The following is a 15,330-nucleotide window of genomic DNA, read 5'->3' as shown; positions in this document are numbered from 1 at the left end:
ATTTTCTTTCTTTCTTTCTAAACTATTCTACTCATTTGATTTATCAGTCTCTTTGTTTCTGCTTCCTGAGACCAAGTTCCATGGCCTACACAACGCTTTTCTCCAATCCTCTTCACCTTAACAAAACTACAAATCACTCTTCCATTCATTTCTCTCCCACTCTCTCTGTTAAACCAAATCAAAATCTTAGATATTCTAAGAATCTCAAACTCTCATCAAACAGACACCATGCAACCACACCCTCTGCTTCTTCTTCTTCAGGCAAGCTTTGTCTTATTCTTTAGTCTTTTATTCTTCTAAACTAAAGCAAATAAATAAATAAAAGATAATTAAATGATCAATAGTTGGATTTGAACAGGAGTTGAGTCTCTGGTGTTGGATGAGGATACTACAAGTTCACTGGATTCAGTTAAGGTGTTTGATTTGAATGGAAAGGAGGTTCCGATTTCAGATTTGTGGAAAGATAGGAAAGCCGTTGTGGCATTTGCACGCCACTTTGGGTGATTTATCTCCTCATCTTTTAAAACTTTTTCCCTTTTTGTTTATGAGTTTGATTATTATTAACAATGAAAAATGAAATATTATTAAAAAATTAAATCAAGAATATTCAAGAAAATAGTACAACTACAATATACTAGAACATTGAAAAAATTCAAAATCAAATTGAATTAAAATTGAATACAAGTTGCACTTATCATCTCCATATTAGAAGAACGAAGAATCATGAATTGGAAGCTTTAAAATTAATGATGAAAAATTTGAAGTAAAATTAAACATGGAATTGACTAGTCAAAATTTTTACATATTTCTTGAATTATGACAATTAGTGCTTAATTGTTATAAGAATTATTATTTTATTATAAAGATTTGCTTATATAAAGACTTTATATGTATGTTGTTATCTATTTCTCCATGAACCAAAATACTTAGTGTTTGTTTCAAAAAATTCTCTCATTATTATGAGTATTAGTGAGTTTGAGAGATGAAAAATATGATAGCGTCATTTATATGAGTGAGTGATCCTAAGACCAATTAAGTGTGGATATTATACTTATCAGAGCTGGTTAATCCAGCACCTGATGTTTGAAAGTTTGTGAGGTGTGAGAGAATTCTCAGATAGTTGTTTATTCATAGAGTCGGTATGACAAACACTTTTAATATTGTGTGGTTCGGTCCTAAGTTAGATGAGAAACTTGATTATAGTTATTGGGAGACTTTGATGTCTACCCATTTGAAGGCCCAGAACCTATGAAATTTTATTGAACTGGGTTTGCAAGAAGAAGCAGATGCTACCCAACAAAGGAGAGATCAATTGGCACTATCTCAAATTCATCAAGGAGTAGATTATACGGTGTTTGACAAAATAGCAAATTTCAAAAGTGCAAAGGAAGCATGATACACATTGAAACTGTTATACAAATGCGTAGATAAAGCTCAAAAAATAAAGTTACAGTCTTTGAGAAGAGAATATGAAAAGTACGAGATGTCTAGCTCAAAAACTGTTGAGCAATATTTTACTCGTGTTACAGATCTTGTCAATAAAATGAGAATCTATGGAAAAGATATGTCCGATAGCAAAGTGGTGGAGAAAATTCTTCGCACCATACCAATGAAGTATGACCATGTGGTGACTACGATAATAGAGTCTTACGATATGGATACCATGACGATTGCAGAGTTGCAAGGATTCATGGAAAGCTACATCAGTAGAATACTGGAGAAATCAGAAAAATCAATCGAGGAAGCCCTGAAAAGTCGAGTGAATTTAAACAATGTTGCAGCATCAAGTCATACACAAGAAGGACGAGGTCGTGATTTTAATTTTCAAAGTAGAGGCAGAGGAAGTTTCAGAGGTAGATGTCGTGGCAATTACAACCAAGGAAGTTACAATAATTTTACACTACCTAATCAAGGAAGAGGTGGAACAAATTTTAGGCCTGTCAATCGAGGAAGAGGTCGAGACAATTTTTATCAAGAAAGAACCAATTTCAACTGTTTTCATTGTGAAAAGTATAGACACAAAGCAACAGATTGCAGATTCAAAATGGTGAATAACAATCAAGCACACGTAGAAAATTATAAAAGTGGGAAAGAAGCACAGAGATCCATTCCCTACAGGAAAGTCATGGAGAGCTAGAAGATTACTTGAAATTGTACATTCAGATCTCTATTCTGTAGAAGTTTCAAGTAATGGTGGTAGCAGGTACTTTATCACTTTTATTGATGATTTTAGTATATATACATGGGTATATTTTTTGAAGCAGAAATCAGAAGCATGTGATGTCTTTAAGACATTCAAGGTATTTGTCGAAAAATAAAGTGGCTATAAAATCAAAATTCTCAGAACAGACAGAAGAACAGAATATCTTGTATGTTCAGAATACTTTAAACAAAACGGAATTCAACACCAACTAACAACTAGATATACTCCTCAACAAAATGGAGTTGTGAAAAAAAGAATAGAACATTCATGGATATGGTCAGATGCATGTTCAACTCAAAACAAATGCCTAAAAAATTTTGGACAGAGGTAGTCGCAACAACAGTTTGTATTTTAAACAGGTGTCTAACAAAAAGTGTTCGTGATAAAACTCCAGAGGAAGCTTGGAGTAGAAAGCGGCCTTCCATTCATCATTTCAAAGTCTTTGGGTATATCGCTTATGCCCATGTACCAGATCAATTAAGGAAGAAGTTAGATGACAAAGGCAAGAAGTGTATCTTTATCAGCTATAGCACAGACTCAAAAGCAAACAAGCTATATAATCCAGAATCAAAGAAAGTGATTATCAGCAGAGATGTGACGTTTGACGAAAAAGACATGTGGGACTGGAACACAAAAACAGAAAAGTAGCTGATTATAATTTTAAATACATGTGTTAATGAAGAAGAACGACAACCAAATGCAACTGAACAACCAGAATCATCTAGAAGACCTCAAAGAGAGCCGAGACTACCTGCTAAATTAACAGATTATGAAGTTGGCAATGATAACGATCCGTCCGATGAAGAAATCATAAATTTTGCTCTATTTTCATATTGTGAGCCGTTGAACTTTGAAGAAGCCTCTAAAGACAATAATTGGAAGAAAGCAATGGATGAGGAGATTCATGCCATTGAGAAGAATGACACATGGGAGCTGACAAATTTACCAGTAGATAAGAAGCCAATTGGAGTAAAATGGGTTTACAAGACTAAATACAAACCCAGTGGTGAAGTTGATCGCTTCAAAGCAAGATTAGTTGCAAAGGGATACAAACAAAAGCCAGGTATCGATTGTTTTGAAGTATTTGCTCCTGTTGCAAGGTTAGATACTATTCGTATGATTATTTCACTCTCGACTCAAAATAAGTAGAAGATACATCAAATGAATGTTAAGTCTGCATTTCTAAATGACATTTTAGAAGAAGAGGTGTATGCTAAGTAACCTGCAGGATATGAAGTTCTTGGAAAAGAAGATAAAATTTACAGGTTGAAGAAAGCCTTGTACGGGTTAAAGCAACCACCAAGAGCGTGGTACAAGAAGAATGATTCTTTATGTTGATGATTTAATCTTTACTAGCAACAATTTGAAAATAATTGCAGAATTTAGGGAGGCTATGATAAAGCACTTTGAAATTACAGATATAGGCTTGATGTCTTACTTTCTTGGCATTGAAGTAATTCAAAGAGATGATGAAATTTTCATTTTTCAGAAGAAATATGCAAATGATATTTTGAAGAAATTTCAAATTGAGTACTCAAAACCAGTTTCTACTCCAGTCGAAGAGAAGTTCAAATTGCTGAGAGAAGATAAAGGAAAAGCAGTAAATTCCACATACTAGAAAAGCTTGATTGGAAGTCTAAGGTACTTGACTGCAACTAGACCAGATATTGTGTTTGGAGTTGGTTTGCTTGCAGATTTATGGAGGAGCCTTATACCAACCATTTGCAAGCAGCAAAAAGAATTTTCCGATATATCAAAGGTACTTTAAATGATGGAATTTATTATGAGAATACTAATGAAATAAACCTTGTTGGTTACACTGATAGTGATTGGGTTGGAGATATAGAAACAAGAAAAAGTACTTCAGGATTTGTATTTCATCTTGGTTCTGGTGCAATTTCATGGTCATCAAAGAAACAACCAGTAGTAGCACTCTCTACAGCAAAAGCAGAATATATAGCAACAGCAAGTTGTGCAATGCAAGCAGTTTGGCTAAGAAGAATTTTTGAGGAATTGAACGAGAAACAAAGTACTCCAACAATAATATTTTGTGATAACAAGTCAGTTATTGCACTTTGCAAAAATCCAGTATTCATGGAAGATCGAAGCATATTGATATTCGGGTTCATAAAATTAAAGAATTGGTAAATGAGAAAGAAGTTGTGATTGAGTACTGTCCAACTGAAGAACAAGTTGCAGATATATTTACAAAACCATTGAAGACCGAGTTATTTTACAAGTTGAAGAAGATGCTTGAAATGATAAACTCTACAAGCTTGATTTAAGGGAGGCAATGTTAGAAAATTAAATCAATAATATTCAAGAAAGTAGTACAACTACAACATACTAGAGCATTGAAGAAGTTCAAAATCAAATTGAATTGAAATTGAATACAAGTTGCACTCATCATCTCCATATTAGAAGAATTAAGATCATGAATTGGAAGCTTCAAGATTGATGAGTAAGAATTTGAAGCAAATTGAACAAGAAATTGACTAGTAAAAGTTTCTACATATTTCTTGAATTATGACAACTAGTGCTTAGTTGTTATAAGAATTATTATTTTATTATGAAAGTTTGCCTATATAAAGGCTTCATATGTATGTTGTTATAACAAAAATATTTGGTGTTTGTTTCAAAAAATTCTCTCCTTATTATTATGAGTGTTAGTGAGTTTGAGAGATGAAAAATATGATAGCGTCATTTATATAATTGAGTGATGCTAAGACCAATTAAGTGTGGGTATTATACTTACAAATCTGATAAGTCATGTCTTTCTGTGTGTGTACATTCGCAGATGTGTGCTTTGTCGCAAAAGGGCTGATTACCTTGCATCCAAGAAGGTGAAATTAACTATATGCTAAATGTTGATTCAATATTATATTCATTTAATTCTTGTCTTTCCGTACTGGTCTTAGGTAAATTGCATAGTGACCTTGTACCGAAATTCATTTGATTCTTGTCATTAACCCTTGGTTTTGCCCCTCTAGCATGTTAATAGCATTATACTTTCTGTAACTTACTGTATATCCTCCTTAATTCTTGTCATGGTAGAAGGCCAAAAATAACTCCAATTATCTAACATGGCTGACAATTAAAGTTTTTTTTTAGTAGGAAAAGAAAAGTTGTGTGTCAGCAAGATTTGTGCTTATGCTTATGCTCTTTCAACAGGATATAATGGATGCTTCTGGTGTGGCACTTGTATTGATTGGACCTGGGAACATTGAACAGGTTTGTCAGAAGAATTGTAGAGAGTGTTTGGTGTTTTTGGCTTATGGGTTTCCTGTAATGTTTCGATGGTACTGCATGCACTAACTGCTGGACATGGTTAATTAAAGTATTGAGCAGAAAACTGTCTCTCAGAACATGTCATAAGCTATGGTTTTTAGGGGAAAGAGTAAAAGGGTTGTCTTCAATTTTATTGTCTTTGTGAATTTGTGAATTGGGGCACTATGCTGCACTTTACTTGATTCTACTCTGAGTCTCGAACTTTGCAAGTATTGATTTTCTGCAAGGCTGCAACCATCTGAATATGCTGGAATTGTGTATTACAGGCCAGAACCTTTGCCAAGCAAATGAAATTCGAAGGAGGTACCTTGCTGCTGGCCTAATGCTTTCAACCTAGTAATAGTTGTAGTATTTTAGACATCTTATGTTAGCATTTTGAAAAGTCTGTGCTTTCTCTTCCAGAAATCTATGCAGACCCCAATCATTCATCATATGAGGCCTTAAAATTTGTTTCTGGAGTTTTGACCACATTTACCCCCAAAGTAAGTCTGAAACCACCAGAAAAGTGGATGAAGCACCAACGAAACTGAGATTTTTGGATCTTTTTTGTTAACTTTAGTCGTTACACTGCAGGCAGGTCTTAAGATAATACAATTATATATGGAAGGCTATCGGCAAGATTGGAAGCTTTCATTTGAAAAAGATACTGTTACCAGAGGGGGCTGGTATGTAAATTATATCTGTGATCACACTATTTGGTTATGCCAATCTTTTCATTGGTTGTGAATGCAATACACGTGGTGCCCCAAGAGCACTTAAGAATTTCTCGGACAAATGGTCATCCCAGCTTCGGCTAGTGCAACCCAAATATGATCTAGTTGATTATAAAGGCACTTTGTTTGGCCAGCCTGAATACATAACTTCTCATATATTATGAACTTGGTATTGTGTCAGGAAACAAGGAGGAATCATAGTTGCAGGTCCTGGGAAAAATAATATCTCATATGTTCACAAGGTATCTGGAACCCCCTTTACCTGAATCATGGATATATTTTACCTGATATTATGGCTGCAATTAGTATGAATCAGCAGCATATGTGTTCACATTTATCTGACATAACCATATGAACTACTTTAATGTGACTAGGACAGAGAAGCAGGTGATGATCCAGAAATTGAAGATATCTTAGCAGCATGTTGTTCCTGAAGAAACAAAAGATGGAGCCCCTCTTTCACTGCTTTTTATCAATCTTGCTTCATGATCACAAGGCACTATTGTACATCATACTCTTTTGCTTCTTGCACTGATCAGTAGCTTTGCCTTGAGGTTCAGTTATTAGACATTCACCAAATTACAGTACACAATTTGGAATATGTGACAGTATTACCCTTAGGATAGTTTTAACATTTTGTTAGTTTCAAAATCTTGTATATAAGATTTTTCCATGTCAAATAAATTGGCCTCTTCCCTTTTGTTCTTCATATTGTTGGAAGAGTTAGTTGCTGAGTTGTATCACAATGAATATTCTATCTCTGACTCCGACAATTTTAGGAGAGAAAATAAAATAAAAATAGAAAGAAGAGATAATTATAGTTCTATTCCATGACACTACGTATCATACATTGTTTTACAAATTAATGAAATTATACATTTGCCATTGATACATGCATATATATTCATAAGTCCAGATGCTATATACAAAGATCAAAAGTTGCAGTGAGGGGAAATAAGACACATATTTGTACAAAATTCAAATACTATTTAATGCTTAGTTTCCTATGCAACCAACCATACAAAGATTTCTTGGTGACCTTCAACCTATGTAGAACTGCAGGCCTTCTTGTTGTGGTTAATGCCTTCTCTCCTGGTAGTGCTTCTATGCTGAGATTTGTAAGGTTAGGGATTTCTAACTTTGATGTGTCACTTAGTGCAAACCTGGTTTTAGCTGGAAAAATTTCAAGGCCCAATTCATTCTGAAGAAGTTTTATGATTGCCTCTTGCACTTCTAATATGTGCTGGGATGGAGTTTCATCTGCCTTTGTAGCTCCTATGATGATCAAAATGTCATCATTCACAGAATGTCCTGTTATCATAAAGGGCAACAGTGAATATGAATGGTTGAGTTCATATGATTGGCTACGCAGACAAGCAACCATGCAAAACGAGCTTTCCAATTGCCACGTACAGAATAGAATTATAAATCAAATATACAAAATATTCCATTCGTACCTGAACTATAGTTTTCTTTGATCATTCTAAGAACTGCAAGAATAACCAAGCGAGCTTCAACCTGTTGATACAGTTTGATGGTTAAAGGCATAAACTAATACATTAAAATCGAGAGAAACTTAAAACAGTTCGAGAAAATTGTGGGGCGAACTCTAGAGAAAGCAACTGATAACAACCTTTGTGAGTCCTTGAACATCAATAGCTAGGATGTCAGCTACCCTCTTTAACAGGTGTGCCGCAATCTTTTCAAGAAGTAAACTCGGGGGTCTCTCTAATTCAGAGAAATTGCTGGAAGAAAATTCTCTTTGGATCTTGCTGTTATCTTGTATCACTCCTTCACACCACTCCTCAATAAGTTCTTCCAGATAGTAATCATTGGGTTTGTACCTGAAGCAGTAAACATGCTATTTAGTTTAAAGCTGAATGTAGAAAAATATTACTGCATAGATAATAGTTCATAGTATTTAAGCTGCTAACAATACTTTTTTGCCATTACTCTTGAAAGCTATAACCAGAAATCTCTTATGTTCCATCGTGCTAAAAGTTTCTAATTTCTAACACGTGATTTAAAATGAAACAGACATGTTATACATAACATTTGAGAGACACATAACTTGGAAAAGATAATTAGTATGCTACTTGCTATGAAAGTAGAAGATAGCATACCCTGCTTTTCGCATATCCTGGTATATGGTCAAGCATTGTTGCACCTCAAGTAGGGATCCGTATCTGTTGCGTGCCCTTAGTAGTGTGTTATATGTCACCTGAGAAGACAATTATCAAAACCAATAGGATTAAGTTGATGAAATATACTTTTGTTCTCCATAGATCACAAAAGAAGTTGTGATTCCCACCTTTTTCAGATATGTATTTATTCTATAGTTCATCATTCATCAACTGCCATTTCTTTTATTATACCCAATGTTCTATTCATCTTTTAGTTTGATTTTATGGAAGTATAATCTTACTGCAGCCTCATGCGAATTCCATTTAGGACATAGCCATGTCAGTTTATCATTTTGTGGACGACAGAACCATAACAAACAACTGCAGTCTATAGGCATCCTCACCCAATTTGGATGTATCTCATATGTTTTCATTTCTTCATATAGCATCAATCCTTGCTTAAAATTCTTACTTTCTACACAGACCTGTAAACAAAAATGTAAATTTCCCGTGTCAATGGCCATGTAATTTTACAGTAGTGAAAAATGTTCTCTTCAATATTACAAAATTTTGAAAATTGGGCCTCATTTTGAGAGAAAAAACTTTGAACCTTTATGGCTGTAGTATATGCAACAACATCAGGTTTAATTCCAGCATCAAACATGATCTTCAGAATCTGTATGGGAACAAAGACATTCGATCAGATAAACAAATAGCATTATCATAATATATTATTAGGCTTAGTACGGAAGTCACTTAATCTATAAATATCATTAAACATGACAATTTTGAAAGTCCACCACACATCACTTATCTAACAGCTATAGTATTGTGTCCAGTAAATGTTTTGTTGGTGTGTGGTGCGAGTGCGACTATATATATTCAAGCACTACATAGAAGTCCAACATGATAAAAAGACCATCCTAATACAATTCTAATGCAATTATGCAAATTGCATCAACCATGACCATATATTACTTTGACTGAACTGCTTCTCAAAACATTGTGCAATGAAAATCATTGAGAGAACTTTATTTTTTATCTAATTTTTTTACCTCGATGGCACCTCCCACGTTATCTGATCCGCCACATATATCTATCAAAATGGACCAGCTTATATAATTTGGGGAAAGACCTACTTTTTTCATCTCAGTGATTAATGCTTTAGCATGGTAGTAATCAGTACCACAAGCCTTCAGCAAAATATTATATGTTGCTATAGTTGGTGTGAAAGGGAATCTCTCAGCAAAACTCAAGATATGCGGCCTAGAAATGCTGTTTGGCGCGGTAATAGCAGTCTGCGTGTCCCCATGCTCTAACTTGCTATTGTTCCCTTCACCAAAGGACCCCAACATCTTATTTCCCTTCCAAGAATAGAACAAGCGAAAAGCTCTGTCATACTGACATGCTTCAACACATGCATGTAAAATGATGTTAAAGCATTGCGTATTAGGCTCGCAGTTGGCCAAAAGCATTTCTTCGAACAATTGAATTGCCTGCTCTACAAGCCCTGCATGTGCGCAGGCATTGATTAATGACGACCACGCAACAGTATTAAGAGAAACACCGGCGGAGAGCATATCCTGCTTGATTTTTAGAGCCATTTGCCACAATTTTGCATCTGCAAAGACCTGAAATTCCTACAGGTCAGGATATGCCAGATATCATGTTTTGCTAAATTGATAAAACAATGGTGATTCTGTTGATGCACCGCAATGTACCTTTATAATCGTGCTGTAGGTGAAAACATCTAATTTCAGCCATCCTGCTGATTCCAATTGCTTAAGTTCCCTGTAAATGTCTTGGGCCAGATCAACTCTTCCAGCAACACAGCATGCTTTGAGTAGGATATTATAAGATGTCATGTCTGGCTTCAGACCAAGATTCTGGATTTTAAAGGTTTAGCCACTATGAATTGTTTACTCGGATGAAATTCAGAATAAAATCTAACTAGCATTCTCTTCTCATCCTTCAAGGGAAACTAAATGGAAAGGATAAATATAAATGGCATGATTTAAGGTGATAGAAGGAACGTTACCTGCATATTCTGATACAGATTTAAGGTGTAGCTAAGATCATGGGTATTCACATTCATGAGACTGTTGAACACATATATATTTGGAGTAATCTTCTGATTGAGTAAGTCCTGCATCAGACATTGCATATGAATGCTATCTTGTCACCGAACATCATCGTCATAGAATTTGCCAAGAATTATGTCTAAGATCATAGTTTATTTATATTTTAAAGAAGAACAAAATTTATACAACATTTTTGAAATTCTAAGATAAATACATAGAATGATATAGATTGCAAATGGAATTTGCCAAAACTGTGTCTCGGAGTGAAACACTAAAATTAAACTATATATCTTCATGTAAGCCCTTAATTTAAGTCTTTGAAGACAAGTTGAAGGAAGAGAATGTAACCGATTGGAAGATACCTCATATATGTACCTAGATTTCATGAAATCACCACAAAGGCCACAAGCGTCAATTATTGCCCGGTATATATACATATTGGGGTTATCCAAGTTTTTCTTCACTGCTTCATATGCTTTCAAAGCAGAAACTAAATCCCTTCTTTTTCCAAATTCACTTATAATGTTGCAGAATAGTATATGTGCATGTGGAAGAAGACATGCATACCTGAAAGATGCAAATGCAGTCATATAAAACCTGATCATATAGATTGCTAACTGATATTAACTATTAGGAACACCAATGGAAGTAATGGATCAGGAAATATAAATTAATGGCACACATAAAAAATGAACAGAGCTATTGATTAATCATCAAAGACAACACCAATTAATTTCATCATCGTTACAAAATTAGAAATAAAAAATCTTTTCTCAAAACATTATAAATACATACCTCACAGCTAAATCTGGATCTTGATTACAAACACACTGTTTTATTATGTCCAACGGCTGAACAAGTTCTCTGACTGACAACTGGAAATCTGAAGGATAAAAATTCATGTGTGAATTTCTTAATGACTTGTTCTTGTATCTATAGAACTCGGTCAAAATTTTATTAACAATGTGTTCTATAAACACATGGAAACATGAACATGGGAATAAGAACATTACCAAACCAGTAAGGTTGTCTATCCATATAGAGAAAATTTAATCAATTACTAGATAAATGCTGTGTTTATAAAAAAGTAAATATTAAACATCCCCTTTAATTGCTTTCTCCTTTTTTTTGTTTTGTTTCCTCTAGTTTCTCAAGGTATCCTCCATTGAAGGGTGTTATCGTTGTTAGATTTTGGATTGTCCCTGATTGTAACACAAAAACTCTTGTTATTCACTAAGATCTAGTTGGTATCAAATTAACATCACTATTAGTGTGTAATCAGATATCAATGCTAACATCATCATCTTAAGCTGCTTCCGTTACATCTTTTGGATACGACTGATCCTGCATTGTGTTTCAAGTGCACAGTGTTCACAGAAATTTTAACAAGAAAGAATTAGAGATTAGTATCTTGAAAAAAAAAAAAATTTACGTGCGAGAACCTCCATGAATTGAACAGCTTCCTCAAGTTGACCGGATTTGACCAAGCGGCGACACTCCTTAGAGAAGAGATCCATGGCATGTCCATCAAAATGGGAGGATAAGGAGGAGACGCCACCAAGCTCCTGAACTCTCTTGAGAGAATCAATCACAGCCCGAACCTTCCTACCTCGAATACCCGCCAGAACCTCCTTCGCGAGGAGCTTAACGTTCAGAGAAGGAACAAATTCGGAAGCATCCTCGTGGACATGGACATGGATATAGTGGTTGAGGGGGGCTTGGAGAGTGCAGGAGATAGAGGAAGAATGCGAATGCGAAGGAGTGAGCTTCGGCTTGTGGTGGTGGCGGCGGTGGCGGTGGGAGGGAGAAGGAGTGGTTGATGGCGTTGAAGATGAAGAAGAAGATGGGGGATTCGGAGGAGGAGTGACAATGGATGAACCAAGGATGACGAAATCCCTCATCATTACTGGGTGTAACCGTTTTTTGGGCTGTAGAAGTGAGAAGATGAGGGATTTATGGGACAATGGATTTCTGATCTTTTGTCTTTGGATTATTGGATTGGATTTGAAAGGCGGGTGTTATCGTTGGAGCTCAGACACTCATAGTATTAGTTAGTTATTCATTCCTCTCCTTCCAACATTAATGTGTCAATAAAATCTATTTGAGTATCTTTTTAGTTTGGTTTAATTACTCTATTGTTATTTATAATTTTATTAAGTTTTTAATTAAATTTTTATATTATTTTTAATTTTGTAATTAGGTTATTTTTATATCAAAAATGTTAAAATTATTAGAATATTTTTTCCAAAATAAATGTAATTAAAGATTTAGTTAGGTTTTTAATTATGAATACTTTTAATTTATGAAGAAATATTCAGTTAACTCTAACATTTTTTATACTAGAAAGGACCTGATTATAATATTAAAAATAGTGTAAGAACTCAATTGAAAAAAAAAATATATAAAAATCTAATTAAAAATTTAGTGAAATTATAATAACCAATAGAATAATTAAACCTTTTAATTTTTATCGGAGGTGTGTTTTAAGTATCGCAATGTGTGTGTGGCTAGCTCAATAAATTAAATTATATAGATATAATATTACGTTATATGTAAAAATTTGGTTTTTGGTAAATTAATTTTTCTGCTATTTTATAATTTATTTCCCAAAATATTGAACCATGTCCTAATAACTATTCGTGAGGCGTGAGGCATGTCCAATAGTAAAAAAACAAAAATAAATTAAAAAATGATAATTATTAGGTTAAATTTAATTTTATGAGGATAATTAATTTTTCTAAGTCAAATTTGACTAATAAAAAGTAAACACTTGTTTGTTATTGGTTTATTTTTCTTATTAAATACTTTTTGAATCAGAAATTTACTTTTAGTAACGATTTTGCATGCGCCGAAAAAAAAATTAGTAACCGAAAATTTCGGAATCAGTGATAAAAATAATTTTTACATTGGTAATTTGTCCTAAGATTAATATTATCCACCTATTCATGATTTATTTCTTTAAGAATAAATGTTAGCCATTAATTATTTTACCACACGGTAAAAGTTAACTCAAATCAAATTTTTTACTAGTATTCTATAAACGACTCCTAGAGACCTCCGAGTCCTTTTACTTGTTATCCAAGTAAATTGTCTTTCCCTCTTAGCTTCTGTGCTGAGATTATCTCATCTTCTCACCTCTCTCTACTGTGTTTTTAACCCAAGTAACTAACAACAGTTAATTGTGGATAAGTTCGACATGCAAGTGTTGACCAAACTTCTTTGTTTTCAAGTCCCTTCTTCATTAATTCTCATACTTTGACCACGAAATTCTCAGCCTCTTTTACCATAATTAATTCAGCCAAGACTCAGATTTTTATTTAAAGAAACACTAATCACAAAATTCACAAAAATACTTTATGCATTTTGTAAGTTTTTTTACCGTGTTTTAGAGAGAGAAAAAGAATGAAATTTTGCACTTCTTCTCTTCGTCCCAGTCCTTATTTCTAATATTCTTCTATTATTCTTCAAGTCTTCTTCAAGAATCCAAACCATACAAACACAATTCATTGTCTGTTTTTCTTAATTCTCGCATTTTTATCGAAAATTTAGGAAGGTGAGCTCTTATTACTTCTCTACTCTTTTTTGTTTTTTAGCAGTGATCATGATGAATTTTTGCCTTCTTATGTTTCTAAAAAACTTCTATTGAGCTCATATGGAGCACAGTTAAGGAGCTATACAAAATTCAAGTTCAAAGTGATCAAATTCTAACACTTTTTACGACGTTTTTGGCCAAAGAAAAACTGCACTACAGCCAATATGCTCTAGCCTTTGTGAGAATATTCTCTTATGGTTGAGAGGTCTAGTGACTAATTAAACAAGAGGTAAGGGTTAGAATTAGTTAGAATATGTTTGTGCTTATTTTTAGTGTTTATATGAGCCACTTTGTGGTGAATTTGTGCTTGTTTTGTAAATCTTGAAATTCTATTAGTTATCTCTACTTTGGCTTGCTAAATATCTGTAATATGCAATATATTTACCTCAAAATTTTGTGTAGTAACAACCGAATATGGAAGCACTTGGGGTTTAAGTTTCAAGTCTTAAAAGTCACTAAAAATAGAGAAAAAAATATAAAAATTACATCTCTGAAAATTTCAGCTACTAAAAGTACAAAAATTATGGTGAAAATGAGTTAAAAAGTAGTAAAAAATAGTTTTAATCTTATGAAACAAGTAGGTAAAAATAAAACGGATGTTATGATTATTTTCGGATAAAAAGAGGGTTGAAAATATGATTTAATTAAAAGAACAGTAAAATTCTAGAATTAGTGTCATATGGGATAAAATAATTATTATATAAATTATTTGAATCAAAATTATATTTAAAATAAAGTTTTAGGCCTAAATAAAAATTTTAGTAAAAGTTAGAAGTAAACCGGTAAAAAATGGTAATTATAACAAGTAAATAAATTAATAAAGAATAAACTAGTTTTTAGGTATCTAGTGGTAAAAATTGGTATTTAATTAAAATATTAGGAGTAATTTGGTTATAGAAAACTATTAGGATTAATCCGGTAAAATTTTGACGCTAAACAAAGTTAAACGATAAAACTAAAGTACTTAGGTGCAAAATGGTAATTTTAGATATAAATTAAATGTAAAAATGGTTAATTAACTTAAGGGTCAAAGAGGTATGTTAGGAAGGATATGAGGGTAAAATGATAATATAATAACATTAGTGATAAGAGCGCTACTAAAAATCTAAAGAAAACAGAAAAAAGAGAACTTAAGTAAAAAAAGCAAAATTAAAAATATATAAAAGTACCAAGGGCAAAATAGAATATGTGACAAAGGTTGAGAGATTTAAAGAGTAAAAATCGGGTACAAGTTTTTATTAAAAAAAAGGTAAAGAAGTCCCTTAAAGAAAAAGTTTATTTGAAAAGTGTCATGAAAAAAGAAAACTATAAACCCCAAGGTGCTAAGAGA

The 15,330-nt window shown here is 33.3% G+C and overlaps 2 protein-coding genes across 4 annotated transcripts; one reads left to right on the top strand and one right to left on the bottom strand.

The window, feature by feature from the left end:
* LOC130935341 (thioredoxin-like protein AAED1, chloroplastic) lies at positions 1-6,913 on the top strand. The gene is made up of 9 exons (XM_057865043.1): positions 1-261; positions 359-500; positions 5,001-5,046; positions 5,375-5,434; positions 5,758-5,794; positions 5,894-5,973; positions 6,065-6,156; positions 6,386-6,446; positions 6,579-6,913. Exons 1-9 carry the CDS (start codon positions 81-83, stop codon positions 6,636-6,638), a joined length of 759 nt encoding a protein of 252 aa, XP_057721026.1. The 5' UTR covers positions 1-80; the 3' UTR covers positions 6,639-6,913.
* Positions 6,914-7,010: 97 nt separating this feature from the next.
* On the bottom strand, positions 7,011-12,377 carry LOC130935339 (pentatricopeptide repeat-containing protein At5g02830, chloroplastic). Of its 3 annotated transcripts, none has more exons than XM_057865041.1 (13): positions 11,851-12,043; positions 11,705-11,752; positions 11,204-11,610; positions 10,771-10,975; positions 10,366-10,473; positions 10,049-10,213; positions 9,383-9,958; positions 8,938-9,003; positions 8,732-8,812; positions 8,328-8,425; positions 7,838-8,048; positions 7,662-7,722; positions 7,011-7,515 (listed from the first exon to the last, which is right to left on the bottom strand). In XM_057865041.1, the coding sequence occupies exons 3-13, from the start codon at positions 11,416-11,418 to the stop codon at positions 7,190-7,192; spliced, it is 2,112 nt and encodes a 703-aa protein (XP_057721024.1). In that variant the 5' UTR covers positions 11,419-11,610; positions 11,705-11,752; positions 11,851-12,043; the 3' UTR covers positions 7,011-7,189. The 3 variants fall into 3 exon arrangements, with proteins under 3 accessions (XP_057721024.1, XP_057721025.1, XP_057721023.1); XM_057865042.1 differs by having other exon boundaries at positions 11,841-12,039; XM_057865040.1 differs by lacking the exon at positions 11,705-11,752 and having other exon boundaries at positions 11,204-11,291; positions 11,841-12,377.
* Positions 12,378-15,330: the final 2,953 nt, after the last annotated feature.

Source organism: Arachis stenosperma, chromosome 6, assembly GCF_014773155.1.
Source record: "Arachis stenosperma cultivar V10309 chromosome 6, arast.V10309.gnm1.PFL2, whole genome shotgun sequence".
In the NCBI taxonomy this organism is placed as follows: domain Eukaryota; kingdom Viridiplantae; phylum Streptophyta; class Magnoliopsida; order Fabales; family Fabaceae; genus Arachis; species Arachis stenosperma.
This window is presented reverse-complemented; position numbering and strand designations above follow the sequence as displayed.